General features: G+C 47.7%; 1 protein-coding gene across 8 annotated transcripts in view; it reads right to left on the reverse strand.

Annotated features, from left to right (window-relative positions):
• The window catches only part of LOC139235022 (netrin receptor UNC5D-like), a 664622-nt gene that overhangs the window by 21373 nt on the left and 624529 nt on the right, over window positions 1–18720 (reverse strand). For all 8 annotated transcript variants that reach the window (XM_070866105.1, XM_070866104.1, XM_070866107.1 and 5 more), the window contains one exon: window positions 5668–5895. In XM_070866105.1, the coding sequence (XP_070722206.1) occupies window positions 5668–5895 (228 nt within the window). The remainder of the gene's footprint in view (window positions 1–5667; window positions 5896–18720) is intronic.

Raw genomic sequence — 18720 nt, forward strand, 5'->3', positions numbered from 1 at the left:
CCAGATTTTGTCCTACAGAAAATCTGGCAGATGTTGGACATTCAACTGTGCAGCATCTGTGCATCTTGAGAGTACAATACATGAAGGAAATCAATGGCTTAGATTCAAAGTCAAAGCACTAAAAACACACAACTCTGCAGAGTGACCTCACTTGACAGTTTCACAGTTTCTCACTGCATATTGTATGTCCTCAATTTAACTTTCAGTATATTGTCAGCTGTAGCTCAGTGGGCAGCACCCTCGTCTCTGAATCCGAAGGTTGTGGGTTTAAGTCCCACTCCAGGGACTTGAACCCATAAATCCAGACTGACACTCCAGTGCAGTGCTGAGGGAGCACCGCACTGTCGGAGGTGCCGTCTTTCGGCTGAGACGTTAAACTGAGACCCCGTCTGCTCTCTCAGGTGGAAGTAAAAGATCCCACTGCACTATTTCAAAGAAGAGCAGAAAAGTTATCCCTGCTATCCTGGCCAATATTGATCCCTCAATCAACATAACAAAGATTAACCGATCATTATCACATTGCTGTTGGTGGGAGTTTGTGGGATCAAGACCCACAGTGTGGCCCTGGACAAGGTGTACCATTTCCTAGACCTCGGGAGCCTCTTATCAACAAGAGCAGACATGACGACGAGATTCAACACCGCCTCCAGTGCGCCAGTGTAGCCTTCAGCCGCCTGAGGAAAAGAGTGTTTGAAGACCAGGCCCTCAAATCTGCCACCAAGCTCATGGTCTACAGGGCTATAGTAATACCCGTCCTCCTGTATGGCTCAGGGACGTGGACCATGTACAGTAAACACCTCAAGTCGCTGGAGAAATACCACCAACGATGTCTCCGCAAGATTCTACAAATTCCCTGGGAGGACACGTGCACCAACATTAGCATCCTCAACCAGGCCAACATCCCCAGCATTGAAGCACTGACCACACTTGATCAGCTCCGCTGGGCGGGCCACACTGTCCGCACGCCAGACACGAGACTCCGAAAGCAAGGGCTCCACTCGGAACTCCTTCACGGCAAGCAAGCCCCAGGTAGGCAGAGGAAATGTTTCGAGGACACCCTCAAAGCCTCCCTGATAAAGTGCAGCATCCTCACCGACACCTGGGAGTCCCTGGCCAATGACCGGCCTAAGTGGAGGAAGTGCATCCGGGAGGGCGCTGAGCACCCCGAGTCTCATCGCCGAGAGCGTGCAGAAACCAAGCGCAGGCAGCGGAAGGAGCGTGCGGCAAACCAGTCCCACCCACCCTTTCCCTCAACCACTGTCAGTCCCACCTGTGACAGGGACTGTGGTTCTCGTATTGGACTGTACAGCCACATAAGGACTCATTTTAAGAGTGGAAGCAAGCCTTCCTCAATTCCAAGGGACTGCCTATGAAGGTGATGGTTTGTGGGAGCTTGCTGTGCGCCAATTGGCTGCTGCGTTTCCCACATTGCAACAGTGACTGAACTCCAAAAAGTGCTTCATTGGCTGTAAAGCGCTCTGAGATGTCAGGTGGTCGTGAAAGGCGCTATATAAATTCAAGTCTTTCCTTCTTTTTGATATAAAAGCTGAGTTTTGTGCACGATTTATTCTGTGGCTATGATCCCCCCGACACCCCAGAGAGTTTTCCCTTCTTTTCATCTGACAATGAGTTTTGATCGGACTCGCATGGCGGAGCCCGCTGATTCGCAAAGCGGTTTGTGATAAATCTCTCACACTTTCTTACATGACAGGACAACACCTTTTATTAGACTTATCGTAAGAATTCATTTTGCCGTAACTTATGTTCAATTACTGTGGCTAATGATCATTTTTTCAGCGCTGACAGCAAGCAGTGAAGGAGAGCAGAATTTGCTGCACAGAGGTTCAGCTGTCAGAATTCTCACCTCCGTGCTACTGCTTTACAAACCCACCATTTTAGAAAGAGCACAACAATGACCTGCATTTGTATAGCGCCTTTAACGTAGGAAATCGTCCCCAAGGAGCTTCACACCAGCGTTATCAGACAAAGATTGACAAAGAAGAAGATATTATGAGGGGGTGACTTGTTCAAGGAGGTAGAAACATAGAAACATAGAAACTAGGTGCAGGAGCAGGCCATTCGGCCCTTCGAGCCTGCACCACCATTCAATATGATCATGGCTGATCATGCAACTTCAGTACCCCATTCCTGCTTTCTCTCCATACCCCCTGATCCCTTGAGCCGCAAGGGTCATGTCTAACTCCCTCTTGAATATACCCAATGAACTGGCATCAACAACTCTCTGCAGTAGGGAATTCCACAGGTTAACAACTCTCTGAGTGAAGAAGTTTCTCCTCATCTCAGTCCTAAATGGCTTACCCCTTATCCTTAGACTATGTCCCGTGGTTCTGGACTTCCCCAACATTGGGAACACTCCTCCTGCACCTAATCTGTCCAGTCCCGTCAGAATTTGATATGTTTCTATGAGATCCCCTCTCATTCTTCTAAACTCCAGTGAATACAGGCCCAGTCGATCCAGTCTCTCCTCATATGTCAGTCCTGCCATCCCGGGAATCAGTCTGGTGAACCTTCGCTGCACTCCCTCAATAGCAAGAACGTCCTTCCTCAGATTAACGTTCTTCCTCAGGTAGGTTTTAAGGAGGTGACTTGAAGGAGGAGGAAAAGCTGGTGAGGTGGAGAGGTTTAGGGAGGGAATTCCAGAGCTTAGGACCCGGGCAGCTGAAGGAATGGCCGCCGATGCTGGAGCGATTACAAATTGAGGATGAGCAAGATACCAATGTTGGAGAAAAGCAGAGCACTCGGAGGGTTGTAGGGCAGGAGGAGGTTACAGAGGTAGGGAGGGATGAAGCCAAGGGAGGGATTTGAACATAAGAATGAGAATTTTAAAGTTGAGGTGTAGCCACACCGGGAGACAATGTCAGTCAGCGAGCAGTAGGGGTGACGGGTGAGCGGGACTTGGTGCGAGTTAGGACATGGGCTGCCGAGTTCTGGGTGGGCTCTAATTTATGGAGGGTGGAAGTTGGGAGGCCGGCCAGCAGAGCGTTGGAATAGTTGAGTCTTGAGGTAACAAAGGCATGGATGAGGGTTTCAGCAGCGGATGAGCTGAGGCAGAGGCGGAGCCAGGTGATGTTACGCAGGTGGGAGCAGGCGGTCTCGGTGATGGAGAGGGTCCTGGGGATTGGAAATCAGTCCAAGGTCAAGTAACACGCATCGAGGTTGCGAATATTCTGAGACAGTGGCCAGGAACCAATGGTAAAGGAACGGAGCTGGTGATACGGGGCCAAAGGCTATTGTCCCGCCTAATCCCCAATATTAGCACATCCTAATCGAACAATGACCCTGAGATGTTGATGGGACACCTGACAGAGCAAAGTCTAACACGAGACACAAGGCAGTCCCTCGGAATCGAGGAAGACTTGCTTCCACTCTAAAAGTGAGTTCTCAGCTGACTGTACAGCCCAACACGGGAATTACAGTCTCTGTCACAGGTGGGACAGACAGTGGTTGGAGGAACGGGTGGGTGGGGAGTCGGGTTTGCCGCTCGCTCCTTCCGTTGTCTGCGCTTGCTTTCTGCACGCTCTCGGCGATGAGACTCGAGGTGCTCAGCGCCCTCCCGGATGCACTTCCTCCACTTAGGGCGGTCTTTGGCCAGGGACTCCCAGGTGTCGGTGGGGATGTTGCAATTTATCAAGGAGGCTTTGAGGGTGTCCGTGAAACGTTTCCTCTGCCCACCTGGGGCTCGCTTGCCGTGTAGGAGTTCCGAGTAGAGTGCTTGCTTTGGGAGTCTTCATATAGATTGTGTAAGAGCTGTAGCCTGTTGGAGCTTAAATAAAGCTACTGATAAGAACATAAGAATTTAAGAAATAGGAGCAGGAGTAGGCCATACGGCCCCTCGAGCCTGCGCCGCCATTTAATATGATCATGGCTGATCCGATCATGGACTCAAGTCCACTTCCCTGCCCGCTCCCCATAACCCCTTATTCCTTTATCCTCAGGTTTATGAACCTCGAAAAAGCAACTGATTTCATGAGTTTTAAGTGTTTGATTGGTGTTAAAAATTCATTCCTGGGATGTGGCCAACACTGGCAAGGCTAGCATTTATTGGCCATCCCTAATTGCCCCTTGAGAAGGTGGTGGTGAACCTCCTTCTTGAATACAACTGAGTGGTTCGCTGGGCATTGGTGAGCCAGACCCCAGCGGCCAGTAATGGCATTTGAAACTCCTCTCCCGGATCAAGGCCTCTGGATTGCCAGTCCAGAAACATAACTATTATGCTACTGTGATCCTCCGTCTGATAGTCTCAAGACTTGAGACGGTGGGGTGGCAATATAGCATTACTGTATATATGCTTTGACATGGTTGCCGTTGCTGTCGTTGTGTAGTAAAAGTTCGGGGCGCAGGAGCAGCCAGTGACCGTGGAGTGATGTGATCGGGGCCCAGGAGAGCTGTGAGTTTGGGGCCCAGAAGAGGCGAGGGGCCCAGGGGCAGCCCACACTGCGACATGTGCGCGCACTAGGTCCGTGCAGCAGAGCTGGTCTCCGGTCGCCCTGGGTAATCCCTGCCGCTGGATAAAGGCCGAGCTCTGTCGAGCCCGTGTGGTGGCTGGTGAGCAACGGCCACCCCACGTTAAACAAATCCACGCACAGGCATCTTCCACCCTTCAACATGCAGTTCGGGACCTGGATTATCATATCCTTCATTGAAACACCTGTGTACTCATCTCTTTTTGGCGTGGAAGCAAGTCATTCGGGACAGGAGGGACCGCATGTGATGATGATGAGAAAAAGTTGTGGTGGTAAAAGTTGTTGTTGTAAAATATGCCCACCGGCCAAAAGGTTGCGCTCAAAGGAATCTGTGCCCCGGTCAGTACAAAAATAATAATTAGAGGGAACATTGGCTATGGGGAAAGTGGACCTAATCGGAGGGCTCTTTCAAGGAGCCGGCACAAGAACGATGGACCAAATAGCCCCCAACGGGGGTGTAATGTTCTAAACTGCCAAATTCAGTTTTTACGGCCAAAGATGAGAGAGCAGCGCTAAAAGGTGGTGTTGCACACTCCCCCTCGGGCGGGAGCTCGGGGGGGCCCACTCAATCTCGCAACGGGTGGCTGCCGCCATGCCCGCTGGGAAACGGGAAGAAAGAACAAAAACCTCTCAAACTTCTCCGACCCACACACACACACACACACACACACACACACTTCCCCACTGTTAGAGCTACTGAAAAAACGAAGAAATAAATAAAGAAAAACGCTCACCTTGCTCTCGGGCCGATTCCGCCCGAGTTCCGCTCTTTAACCATCACGTTTTTCAGGTTGTACAAACCAAATATGGCGACAGAGGTGCCGACAAGGTGTTGCACGGGCACTGATTTCCCATGGCCGTTAGCCGGCAGGACGCAACGTTTTAACGCTCTTAAAAATGACCACCGAATTTCGCGTCAGGCGTAAACAGCACCCCCCCACAGCGCCACTCCCAACTGCCCAACTCCCAGTTAACACCAGCGTTTACAGCAGGCGTTAACAGCCGAATTTCAACCCCTCAAACTTGACAGCTAAATGTTTCTCTCAGAAGTTGCGCTAAAATAAAAACTGAACGTTGAAAGGTCTGAGATAGATGTGAGGCCTCCCTGAGCAGTCAGGGACTGAGTTGGCGCTAAATGTGGAGAATGCAGTCAAGCAAGCCCCATGTCTCTTTCGCGTCGTACCTGCAGGGTGCTTGGAATGTCGTCCATGCAATACACGCGGAAGTTGTACTCGAGGGAGCTGCAGGACAAGCGGCCAAAGATGGCGAGCTTCAGTCTCTTCTCTGCGCGCTCAGTGATGGCCTCGCCCACAAGGGCGTAGGTGCCAAGGTGGTCCAGGAGGAGGTGACAGGAGTGAGCGTCCAGCAGGCAGTAGCAGGAGGTGGTCTCGTCTTCAAGCAACATCACTTCCTGCAGAAGATTGACGGAAACATTGGAAAATTAGCGGCAGCAACAATGCGCCCAAACTCTACTACCGTAAAAACAGAAAACACCCTGCGGGTTTAGGCAGCTCTCGCGGAGCAAGAGGCAGAGGCAAGTTCGGGCGCTATTTCAACCTCACCCGCCCATTGGGGAAGGGACGGAATCGGGGGAGGGGTGGGGCAATGCTTTGTTCTACGCCCGACTCTCAAATTGAAGTCATATAATGATAGAAATTTACGGCACAGAAGGAGGCCGTTCGGCCCATCGTGTCTGTGCCGGCCGACAAAGAGCTAATCTCACTTTCCAGCTCGTGGTCCATAGCCCTGTAGGCTACGGCACTTCAAGTGCTTTTTAAAAGCTCTGAGGGTTTCTTGCCTCTGCCTTTCAGGCAGTGAGTTCCAGACCCTCACCACCCCCTGGACGAGAAAATGTCCCCTCAAATCCCCTCAAAACATCCTACCATTTACTTTAAATCTATGCCCCGGGTTGTTAACCTCTCTGCTAAGGGAAATAGGTCCTTCCTATCCACTCTATCCAGGCCCCTCATCATTTTATACACCTCAATCAGGCCTCACCTCAGCCCCCGCTGTTCCAAAGAAAAAGTATAGAGAGAAAGCAGGAATGGGGTACGGAAGTTGCATGATCAGCCATGATCTTATTGAATGGTGGTGCAGGCTCGAAGGGCCGAATGGCTTACTCCTGCACCCATTTTCTATGTTTCTATGTTTCTAACACAAACCCAGCCTATCCAATCTTTTCTCATAGCTAAAATTTTCCAGTCCAGGCAACCTCGTGCAATCACATCCTTCCTGTAATGTGGCGACCAGAACTGCACGCAGTACTCTAGCTGTGGCCTAACTAGTGTTTTATACAGTTCAAGCATAACCTCCCTGCTCTTGTATTCTATGCCTCGGCTAATAAAGGCAAGTCAACGGAGAGATATATTGGGCAGTATGTAAAACCGGCTTGTCACCCGATCCACAGCGAATTCGGCTAAAATGGTCGATGACCTTTCATCACTCGTATTGAGTGCTGGGCTGATCACACATTACCCCTGCTCCATGGTGGACCAGGTATCTCCGTTTTGATTCTGCAGGGTCGGCAGTGTGGGGCCTTCTCTTTAAGGATAGGAAGGCCCCTCGGACGCGGAAGCGCTGAGCGGCCCAGTGTGCAGCGCTCATAGGCGTCCGCTCCGTTCGCGCCCCAGGAAGGAAGTGGAATTCTTGATTTAGCGCTCCACTTCCTTCCGGGGGTGGTAACGGCAATTTCTTGAGGGGGCGGGATTTCAGCACCTGCCGCTAAGTCTCGCCCCTCCCGAATGTCACCGCCCCCAAACGGGCCAATACCGAATTTCATCCCCTTAGTCTTTTAGCAGCACAGGGCCAGGAGGAGGCCATTCAGCCACTTGGGCCTACTCCGTCATTCAATTAGATCATGGCTGAACTGCACCTCCACTCCAGTCACCCAACTTTGCTCCATATCCCTGACCCAACCAACATCTACCAATCTCAGTCTTGAAAGCTCCAGTTGTTCCCCAGCATCCACAGCCCTTTGAGGGAGAGATTTCCAAATATTCTTGCATGTGACGTGAGTCCTGATTTCGCTCATGGATGGATCAGCACTAATTGCGAGATTGTGTCTCCTTGTTCTTGATTCCCGCACCCAAGGACATAGTTTCTCGGTATCTACCCTGTCAAATCCTTTTAACATTTTAATCACCATGATCAGATTGCCCCTCAACTATTTTAAACATACAATTAACCAAGTGCCTCCTTTGTTAAAAAGGCATAACTATTTTAATGAAACTATAAATCAAGTGCTCCCTAAAATAGAGGCACTAGCGCTGACAAAGTGACAAATTAAACTTTAGACATTAAATGGGCAAATTAAAATTTGGTTGCCGGGGGTGATGATGCACTCCAGTTCCTCCGGCGCCCACCTTTCGCGGAAGACCGCGTGCTCCATCTCCAGAGACACCCTGGCTCGGATGTAACCACGGAAGAGAGGCCGGCAGTCGGGCTGAATGACCCCCTCGACCGCCCACTGCCTGGACCGGTTGATGATCTCCTTGGCCATGCCCAGGAGCAGTCCTACAAGGAGGCCCTCGGACCTACCCGCTCCCCTCCGCACAGGGTGCCCAAAGATCAGGAACGTGGGACTGAAGTGCAACCAGAATTTGAGGAGCAGACCCTTCAAATACTGGAACAGGGGCTGCAACCTGACACATTTCACATAAACATTGGTAGCACGGACTCTTCCAGACCGCAGAAATTACAGGCGGCTTAGGAGTCCGTGAACAATCTACAATGCTTTTAAAGCTGAACTTTGGTACCACCAGTTACCGTTACAACTGCATCTTTCACGTAACAATATGGCCCAGAATACTTTTCAGCGGAGCAATGGAGGCTGACCATGCGGCTGGGGAGAAGTTAGCAGAGGAGAGCAGAGGAGTGGTCATAGAGTTAGGTTTCGAGATGGATTCTGAAGATGGGGGTGATAGCTAACAAGGTGAAAGGGACTAAGAAGTGAGTTTCAGTGTGACGTGGTCTCACCACAGCAGCTGGGGAATTTAAATTCAGTTAAATAAATCTGGAATTAAAAAAAAAAAGCTAGTATCAGTAATGGTGACCGTGATTGTCGTAAAAGCCCACTAATGTCTTCACTAATGTCCTTCAGGGAAGGAAATCTGCTGCCCTTACCCGGTCTGGCCTATATGTGACTCCAGACCCACAGCAATGTGGTTGACTCTTAACTACCCTGAAATGGTTTAGCGAGACACTCAAGGGCCATTGGGGACGGGCAATAAATGCCTTGCCAGTGATGCACACATCCCGTGAATAAAAAAAAAACGATGGAAGGCTGTTCCACTGATAGAAGAATGGGGAAGTAGGGAGGTTCAGAAGAAAGATTACATTTCTATAGCACCTTGCACAATCTCAGGGTGCCTCAAAGCGCTTCAAAGCCAATGAAATACTTTTTGGAGTGTAGTCACTGTTGCAATGTGGGAAACATGGCAGCCAATTTGCGCACAGCAAGCTCCCACAAACAACAATGTGACAATGACCCAGATAATCAGTTTTAGTGATGTTGATTGAGGGATAAATATTGGCCCCAGGACACCGGGGATAACTGCCCCTGCTCTTCTTCGAAATAGTGCCATGGGATCTTTTACGTCCACCTGAGAGGGCAGACGGGGCCTCGGTTTAACGTCTCATCCAATGCTGGAGAGTGAGCCAAGACTTTGTGCTCAAGTAGAAAAATAATCACAAAGCAAATGAACTTATCCTTTCAACTTATCCTTGAGTCCGCAACGACTCAATAGTTGTTTTAGCAATATGCCTGGCCGTTCACGAGTGAATAGTCATTACAGCCGCAATATTACTTTTGGTATTGTATTCCACTGCTGGATGAGAAATAATGGTTTTCGTTTTAGCTGTTCAGCAGAACTTCATGAATACTTTCAGTCTTCGAACACAACATCATGTTCTTAGCTAACAAATCAACTCATGCAATCTCAAAGGATAATGGGGGCTCTAAGTACCTTTTCTTAGGAGGTTTTGGTAATATATCTCCAAGGGCTTTGATGACTACACAGAAACCTTTCTTATCAACAAATAATCTGCTCAGTGAGCACCAAGGCACCCTGTGAGACCAGTTTCCTGCCATTTCCCAGTGCTTCAGTTTTGTGGCATTCAGAGGGATTAACTACAGTTTGCACCACATATTCTGTGTTCAGTGGGTCCCCCACTAACATAAATCAGATTCCGCAAAAATTCATGCAGGAAAATTGTGACCAAATGCAATTTTGGCGTTAAAAGTATCGTGAATAAATCTATTTCTTTCCTGGAGGAAAATATAACCAGAAGTGATTTTTTTATTCGTTCCTGGGATGTGGGCCAGCATTTATTGCCCATCCCTAATCGCCCTCGAGAAGATGGTGGTGAGCCGTCTTCTTGAACCGCTGCAATCCGTGTGGTGAAGGTGCTCCCAGAGTGCTGTTAGGGAGGGAGTTCCAGGATTTTGAACCAGCGACGATGAAGGAACAGCCGATATATTTCCAAGTCAGGATGGTGTGTGACTTGGAAGGGAACGTGGAGGTGGTGGTGTTCCCATGCGCCTGCTGCCCTTGTCCTTCTAGGCGGTGGAGGTCGCGGGTTTGGGAGGTGCTGCCATAGAAGCCTTGGCGAGTTGCTGCAGTGCATCTTGTAGATGGTACACACTGCAGCCACGGTGCGCCGGTGGTGGTGGGAGTGAATGTTGAAGGTGGTGGATGGGGTGCCAATCAAGCAGGCTACTTTGTCCTGGATGGTGTCGAGCTTCTTGAGTGTTGTTGCACTGCAGACATCCAGGCAAGTGGAGAGTATTCCATCACACTCCTGACTTGTGCCTTGTAGATGTTGGAAAGGCTTTGGGGAGTCAGGAGGTGAGACACTCACTGCAGAATACCAAGCCTCTGACCTGCTCTTGTAGCCACAGTATGTGAATGGTCCAGTTATGTTTCTGGTCAATGGTCACTTAACTCATCACACGTTGCTTGATGGGAGGCAGTTGCAACACTGACCTTGGTCACCATTTCCCATCAATGAGATGTCTTATTGGGGAAATTATTTTCAATGTTATTTATTTGACCATGAGAATTTGCAGGAATAGCACAGGGAAATTAGGCCCAACAAGCCCTTTTCTTCATGATAGATCAACCTCAGTTAGGAAACCATCAAGAATGTACTGTTTGGGCTGAATGGCCTAGTTCTGTGCCATAGAGCCTATGTGCGAATGGGTCATTGAATATATTTAAGGCGCAGATAGACAGATTTTTGAGCGATAAGGAAGTAAAGGGTTATGGAAAGCGGGCAGGGAAGTGGAGCTGAATCCATGATCAGATCAGTCATGATCTTATTGAATGGCGGAGCAGGCTCGAGGGGGCCAAATGGCCCACTCCTGCTCCTATTTCTTATGTTCTTATGTTCCCTCAGGCCCTACCAAATTTAACAATAGGACCCGATTGCCATTTTCTGTCTCGGTTTCCCAGCTGTAGCCAGACAGATTGAGAGGCCAGACCGCCGGGGTGGGGGGCAGGGGGGCAGGGGGGCATGAGGGCGGAAGATTTTTTGTGGGGTCTGCAGCCTCACTCGTGATCCCATCAAACAGAAAATAAGTTACCTCTTTGCCGAGGCCTCCAATGATCCCTGGGGAAATGGGTCTGACATGTGCACGCACCGTCCGTTCTTCTTTCAAAGCTGCAGTAGTGGGCGTAAGGGACCCCGACTTGCACAACTAAACAGTGCCCCGGGACGAAAGTGGTGGCCGCCAATTTAAAAGCCTGCCTGAAAGTTGACTCAGCCGGGAAAATGGATGCACACTGTCACCGCGATGGCCCACAGCTGCTGCTTGCCCAGTTTGCAGGCACAGAATGAAAAAATGTCTCACTCTAACCATCACTTAACCACTGAATTGCCTTCATGGCTGAGAGATAACAGAGCAAGATGTCTCGCAGAGCAAGGCCAGTAAAAAAAAGCAAACCAGGCTCTATGGTTTATTTCTACAGCAATAGAATTGAAAAGTAGGGAAGTTATGCTAAACTCGTATCGGACCTTGGTTAGACCACACTTGGAGTACTGCGTTCATTATTAGAGAAAGGATATAGAGGCACTTGAGAGGGTGCAGAGAAGATTTACAAGGATGATACCAGATATGCGAGGGTGTACATATCAGGAAAGAATGAACAGGCTGGGTCTCTTTTCTCTTGAAAAGAGAAGGCTGAGGGGCGATCTAATAGAGGTCTTTAAAATTCTGAAAGGTTTTGATGGAGTGGATACAGAGAGAATGTTTCTACTTGTGGGGAAGAGCATAACTAGAGGCCATCAATATAAGATAGTCACCAAGAAATCCATCGGAAATTCAGAAGAAACTTCTTTACCCAGAGAGCGGTGAGAATGTGGAACTCGCTGCCACAGGGAGTGGTTGAAGCGAATAGTATCGATGCATTTAAGGGGAGGCTAGACAAGCATATGGGGGAGAAGGGAATAGAGGGTTATGCTGATAGATCTAGATGAGGAAAGACGGGAGGAGGCTCGAGTGGAGCATAAACGCTGGCATGGACTGGTTGGGCCGAATGGCCTGTTTCTGTGCCGTTTACCCTATGTAGAGAGATATGCAGATAAGCAAGCGCTCTACTCGGAACTCCTTCATGGTAAACGAACCAAAGGTGGGCAGAGGAAACGTTACAGGGACACCCTCAAAGCCTCCCTGATAAAGTGCAACATCCCCACTGACACCTGGGAGTCCCTGGCCAAAGACCTCGCTAAGTGGAGGAAGTGCATCCGGGAGGGCGCTGAACACCTCGAGTCTCATCGCCGAGAGCATGCAGAATTCAAGGGCAGGCAGCAGAAAGAGCGTGCGGCAAACCAATCCCACCCTCCCTTACCCTCAACGACTATCTGTCTCACCTGTGACAGGGACTGTGGCTCTCGTATTAGACTGTTCAGCCACCTAAGGACTAATTGTTAGAGTGAAAGCAAGTCTTCCTCGATTCCGAGGGACTGCCTATGATGATGATGATGTAGAGAGATATGCAGTGTTGCAACAAAGCTGGAGTAACATTAACACGTGTTGCAATGGCCACCACAAGATTATTAGCAGAAGAATGCAATGCACAGCAACGAGGGAAGAAATGGGTGGTAACTGCCCGTAAAGAGACTGGATGGAATATGTTGGTGAGAAATGGCGATTAAGTTTGATTTAAATATTAAATATAAAGTCTGATTCAATTCACGTTAATGTTGTCTTAATTAACTTAGATCTATTCTTCAGCAAGCCCTCATTTACACAGAAGCAGGCAATTGTTTACATGAGGGCATAATGAATCTACTTAATCACTGACGCATGTGAAGTGCCTTATCCATTTCAAACAGATGAGGCTCTGCACCTGAAGTTGCACAGCGGGTGAGCAGAATCTTATTAAAGCTGAAAGATAATATTTCTCTATTTCTCCATAGTTGGCCGGTATGCTCGCGCCTGATATGAATTATTTGAACCGCCGCAGAATTAAATGCAGTGGGTCTTTGGAAATCCGCACAAAGTAATATGTGAAACAACAGTCAGAGGATGGGCTAAACCCATTCTTTGTTTCCCTCGCTTCAACATCGCAGTCACGCCTGCCCTCTCAGGTGGACTTTAAAAATAATTATCTGTATATTAAATAACCACTGCACCATTTTTGTAGAATGCTAACAATATTTTTTATATACAGAATACCCCCAAGATCAGCAAGGTTTTCCACAATGACGTGTGTACATACTCGACTTTTTTAATAAATATTTTTTTTTCTTTCTTTTTAAACAGGGATGTGAAGTTTTAGTTTTATAAGTTGGTCGGGATTCAAATTTTAGTGAAGAAATCGTGCCGTTCTTAAAGTGTTCCTAACCCTAACCCTAACCCTAAAAAGATCCCATTCGGAACAATTACAAGGGAGTCTTCCCTCATGTCCGATATTTATCCCTCCACTGACACGTAAGAACAGATTATCTGGCCGTTATCACATTGCTGTTTGTGGGAGCTTGCTGTGCGCAAATGGGGCTGCCGAGTTTCCAACAGTGACTCCACTTCAAAAAGTACTTCATTGGCTGTAAAGCGCTTTGGGAAGTTTGAAAAGTGCTGAAAAATATAAGTCTTTTTTTTAGTTCCTTCTCCGACCAGGAGGCTTTGACTCTACACACAAGATTCACTTTGGAAACACGAGAAAACGTGGGATAAGAAAAGGTCATTCATCCCAGCAAACTCACACTTTCCACCGGAGAAATTCTGCATAAATTATCGCAGTTCCTCAATGGCAATCGAAAGATTTATCGGTCTCTGCATGCAAACTACCGAACTATGCCCTATTACCCAGTACAGGCAATATTCTCGCATCACAGCACTGGATTGGAGGCTTGACAGAGGTGTTTAAATTCATGAAGGGAATAAAGAAAAACTGTTTCCAATGGCTGAAGGCATGAGAGGGCACAGATTTAAGGTGATTGGCAAAAGAACCAGAGACAACATGAGGGAAAACCTTTTTTTACACAACGAGTGGGTAGGATTTGGAATGCACTGTTGAGAGGGTGGTGGTACAGAGTGCGACAAACTGGGTTGCTTTTCCGTGCTGTATCATTCTATGATTCTATCTCAGGCCATCCGTATTCCTGCAACCCTCTCCTATATAAGATTTGAGAAATAGGAGCAGGAGTCGGCCATTCAGCCCCTCAAGCCTGCTCCGTCATTCAATAAGATCATGGCTGATCTGACCTTGGCCTCAACTCCACTTCCCTGCCCACTCCCCATAACGCTTGACCCCCTTATCGTTCAAAAATCTGTCTATCTCAGCCTCGAATATATTCAACGACCCAGCCTCCACAGCTCTCCGGGTAGAGAATTCCAAAGATTCATGACCCTCCGAGAGAAGAAATTTCTTCTCATCTGCGTCTTAAATAATAACTCCGCTCCTTTTTGTAGGGGTTTAAAGCAGAGTACCATTAAATGCCATTTCGGGTCTTGTTTGAGATTTGTTCATTTTAAAGCTGTGTCCTTCAGTTCTGTACCCATAGTCGAAGTCAAACAGATTGCTTATGTCTACATCATTGACGCCGCTCTTATGGTGGTCACGCCTATCCATTAATCTTTTTCAAAGTGAAAACTAGTTCAGCCATACTTCAGTTTAACATCTCTTGTGAAAGACAGCAGGGCTGACAATGCAGCTCTGCCTTGATGCAACACCATCTGTGCTGTTGGAGGCGGAGTCCGACATGCAATGTCATTTTATTCACGCCTTATGTTGACCAGTTTCATGGATATAATCTGGACCTCCCTCTGCTGGCTTAGGAAAGAGTACTTAGGTCTCGTGCCAGCTACCAGCTGAGCGAAGAGTTTCCGCCTATCCAGTTTTAGACCAGAGAGTCTGTGAGTTTAACAACAAACAACTTATCGCGTTTATACAGCCCCTTTAACAGCAAGTAACCAGGACAGCAAATGGAATGTTGGCCTTTATTGCAAGGGGGGTAGAGTATAAAAGCAGAGAAGTCCTGCTACCAACTGTACAGGGTATTGGTGAGGCCACACCTGGAGTACTGCATGCAGTTTTGGTCTCCGTATTTAAGGAAGGATATACTTGCATTGGAGGCTGTACAGAGAAGGTTCACTAGGTTGATCCTGGAGATGAGGGGGTTGACTTATGAAGATAGGTTGAGTAGGTTGGGCCTACACACATTGGAGTTCAAAAGAATGAGAGGTGATCTTATTGCAACATAAGATAATGAGAGGGCTCAATAGGGTGGATACAGAGAGGATATTTTCACTGATAGGGGAACTAAAACTAGGGGACATTGAATAAGGGGCTGCCCATTTAAAACTGAGATGAGGAGAAATTTCTTCTCTGAAGGTTGTAAATCTATGGAATTCTCTGCACCAGAGAGCTGTCATTGGATATATTTAAGACGGAGATAGACAGATTTTTGAGCAATAAGGGAGTAAAATGTTATGGGGAGCGGGCAGGGGAGTGGAGCTGAGTCTATGATCAGATCAGACATGATCTTATTGAATGGTAGAGCAGGCTTGAGTGGCTAAATGGCCGACTCCTGCTCCTAGTTCTTATGTTCTTATGTTAACAGGATTATTATCAAACAAAATTTCACATCGAGCCACATGTTGGACAGATGGCCAAAAGTTTGGCCAAAGAGGTAGGTTTTAAGGAGTGACTAAGGACATAGACAGGCTAAGTGAGTGGGCAAAAATTTGGCAAATGGAGTATAATGTTGGAAAGTGTGAGGTCATGCACTTTGGCAGAACAAAAATGAAAGAGCAAGTTATTATTTAAATGGAGAAAGATTACAAAGTGCTGCAGTAAGCGGGACCTGGGGGTACTTGTGCATGAAACACAAAAGGTTAGTATGCAGGTACAGCAAGTGATCAGGAAGGCCAATGGTATCTTGGCTTTTATTGCAAAGAGGATGGAGTATAAAAGCAGGGAAGGCTTGCTGCAGCTATATAAGGTATTGGTGAGGCCACACCTGGAATACTGCGTGCAGTTTTGGTTTCCATATTTACGAAAGGATATACTTGCTTTGGAGGAAGTTCAGAGAAGGTTCACTAGGTTGATTCCGGGGATGAGGGGGTTGAGTAGTTTGGGCCACTACTCATTGGAATTCAGAAGAATGAGAGGTGATCTTACCGAAACGTATAAGGTTATGAGGGGGGCTTGACAAGGTGGATGCAGAGAGAATGTTTCCACTGATGGGGGAGACTAGAACAAGAGGGCATGATCTTAGAGGTTTGACAGGTCGCTCCCCTCTCACCAACTGCCGCTGGCTCTCGATCTCCCGCTGGGCTTTTGACAGGTCGCTCCCCTCTCACCAACTGCCGCTGGCTCTCGATCTCCCGCTGGGCTTTTAAGATCATGGGAGTTGTGTACAGACCTCCAAACAGTAGTAGTGATGTTGGGGAGGGCATCAAACAGGAAATTAGGAGTGCATGCAATAAAGGTGCAGCAGTTATAATGGGTGACTTTAATATGCACATAGATTGGGCTAGCCAAACTGGAAGCAATACGGTGGAGGAGGATTTCCTGGAATGTATAAGGGATGGTTTTCTAGACCAATATGTCGAGAAACCAACTAGGGGGGAGGCCATCTTAGACTGGGTGTTGTGTAATGAGAGAGGATTAATTAGCAATCTCATTGTGCGAGGCCCCTTGGGGAAGAGTGACCATAATATGGTGGAATTCTGCATTAGGATGGAGAATGAAACAGTTAATTCAGAGACCATGGTCCAGAACTTAAAGAAGGGTAACTTTGAAGGTATGAGGCATGAATTGGCTAAGATAGATTGGCTAATGATACTTAAGGGGTTGACTGTGGATGGGCAATGGCAGACATTTAGAGACCGCATGGATGAATTACAACAATTGTACATTCCTGTCTGGCGTAAAAATAAAAAAGGGAAGGTGGCTCAATCGTGGCTATCTAGGGAAATCAGGGATAGTATTAAAGCCAAGGAAATGGCATACAAATTGGCCAGAAATAGCAGCGAACCTGGGGACTGGGAGAAATTTAGAACTCAGCAGAGGAGGACAAAGGGTTTGATTAGGGCAGGGAAAATGGAGTACGAGAAGAAGCTTGCAGGGAACATTAAGGCGGATTGCAAAAGTTTCTATAGGTATGTAAAGAGAAAAAGGTTAGTAAAGACAAACGTAGGTCCCCTGCAGTCAGAATCAGGGGAAGTCATAACGGGGAACAAAGAAATGGCAGACCAATTGAACAAGTACTTTGGTTCAGTATTCACTAAGGAGGACACAAACAACCTTCCGGATATAAAAGTGGTCAGAGGGTCTATTAAGGAGGAGGAACTGAGGGAAATCTTTATTAGTCGGGAAATTGTGTTGGGGAAATTGATGGGATTGAAGGCCGATAAATCCCCAGGGCCTGATGGACTGCATCCCAGAGTACTTAAGGAGGTGGCCTTGGAAATAGCGGATGCATTGACAGTCATTTTCCAACATTCCATTGACTCTGGATCAGTTCCTATCGAGTGGAGGGTAGCCAATGTAACCCCACTTTTTAAAAAAGGAGGGAGAGAGAAAGCAGGGAATTATAGACCGGTCAGCCTGACCTCAGTAGTGGGTAAAATGATGGAATCAATTATTAAGGATGTCATAGCAGCGCATTTGGAAAATGGTGACATGATAGGTCCAAGTCAGCATGGATTTGTGAAAGGGAGATCATGCTTGACAAATCTTCTGGAATTTTTTGAGGATGTTTCCAATAAAGTGGACAAAGGAGTACTAGTTGATGTGGTATATTTGGACTTTCAGAAGGCTTTCGACAAGGTCCCACACAGGAGATTAATGTGCAAAGTTAAAGCACATGGGATTGGGGGTAGTGTGCTGACGTGGATTGAGAACTGGTTGTCAGACAGGAAGCAAAGAGTAGGAGTAAATGGATACTTTTCGGAATGGCAGGCAGTGACTAGTGGGGTACCGCAGGGTTCTGTGCTGGGGCCCCAGCTGTTTACATTGTACATTAATGATTTAGACGAGGGGATTAAATGTAGTATCTCCAAATTTGCGGATGACACTAAGTTGGGTGGCAGTGTGAGCTGCGAGGAGGATGCTATGAGGCTACAGAGTGACTTGGATAGGTTAGGTGAGTGGGCAAATGCGTGGCAGATGAAGTGTAATGTGGATAAATGTGAGGTTATCCACTTTGGTGGTAAAAACAGAGAGACAGACTATTATCTGAATGGTGACAGATTAGGAAAAGGGAAGGTGCAACGAGACCTGGGTGTCATGGTACATCAGTCATTGAAGGTTGGCATGCAGGTACAGCAGGCGGTTAAGAAAGCAAATGGCATGTTGGCCTTCATAGCGAGAGGATTTGAGTACAGGGGCAGGGAGGTGTTGCTACAGTTGTACAGGGCCTTGGTGAGGCCACACCTGGAGTATTGTGTACAGTTTTGGTCTCCTAACTTGAGGAAGGACATTCTTGCTATTGAGGGAGACTGATTCCCGGGATGGTGGGACTGACCTATCAAGAAAGACTGGATCAACTGGGCTTGTATTCATTGGAGTTCAGAAGAGTGAGAGGGGACCTCATAGAAACGTTTAAAATTCTGACGGGTTTGGACAGGTTGGATGCAGGAAGAATGTTCCCAATGTTGGGGAAGTCCAGAACCAGGGGTCATAGTCTAAGGATAAGGGGTAAGCCATTTAGGACCGAGATAAGGAGAAACTTCTTCACCCAGAGAGTGGTGAACCTGTGGAATTCTCTACCACAGGAAGTAGTTGAG

Source organism: Pristiophorus japonicus, chromosome 22, assembly GCF_044704955.1.
Source record: "Pristiophorus japonicus isolate sPriJap1 chromosome 22, sPriJap1.hap1, whole genome shotgun sequence".
Lineage (NCBI taxonomy): Eukaryota > Metazoa > Chordata > Chondrichthyes > Pristiophoridae > Pristiophorus > Pristiophorus japonicus.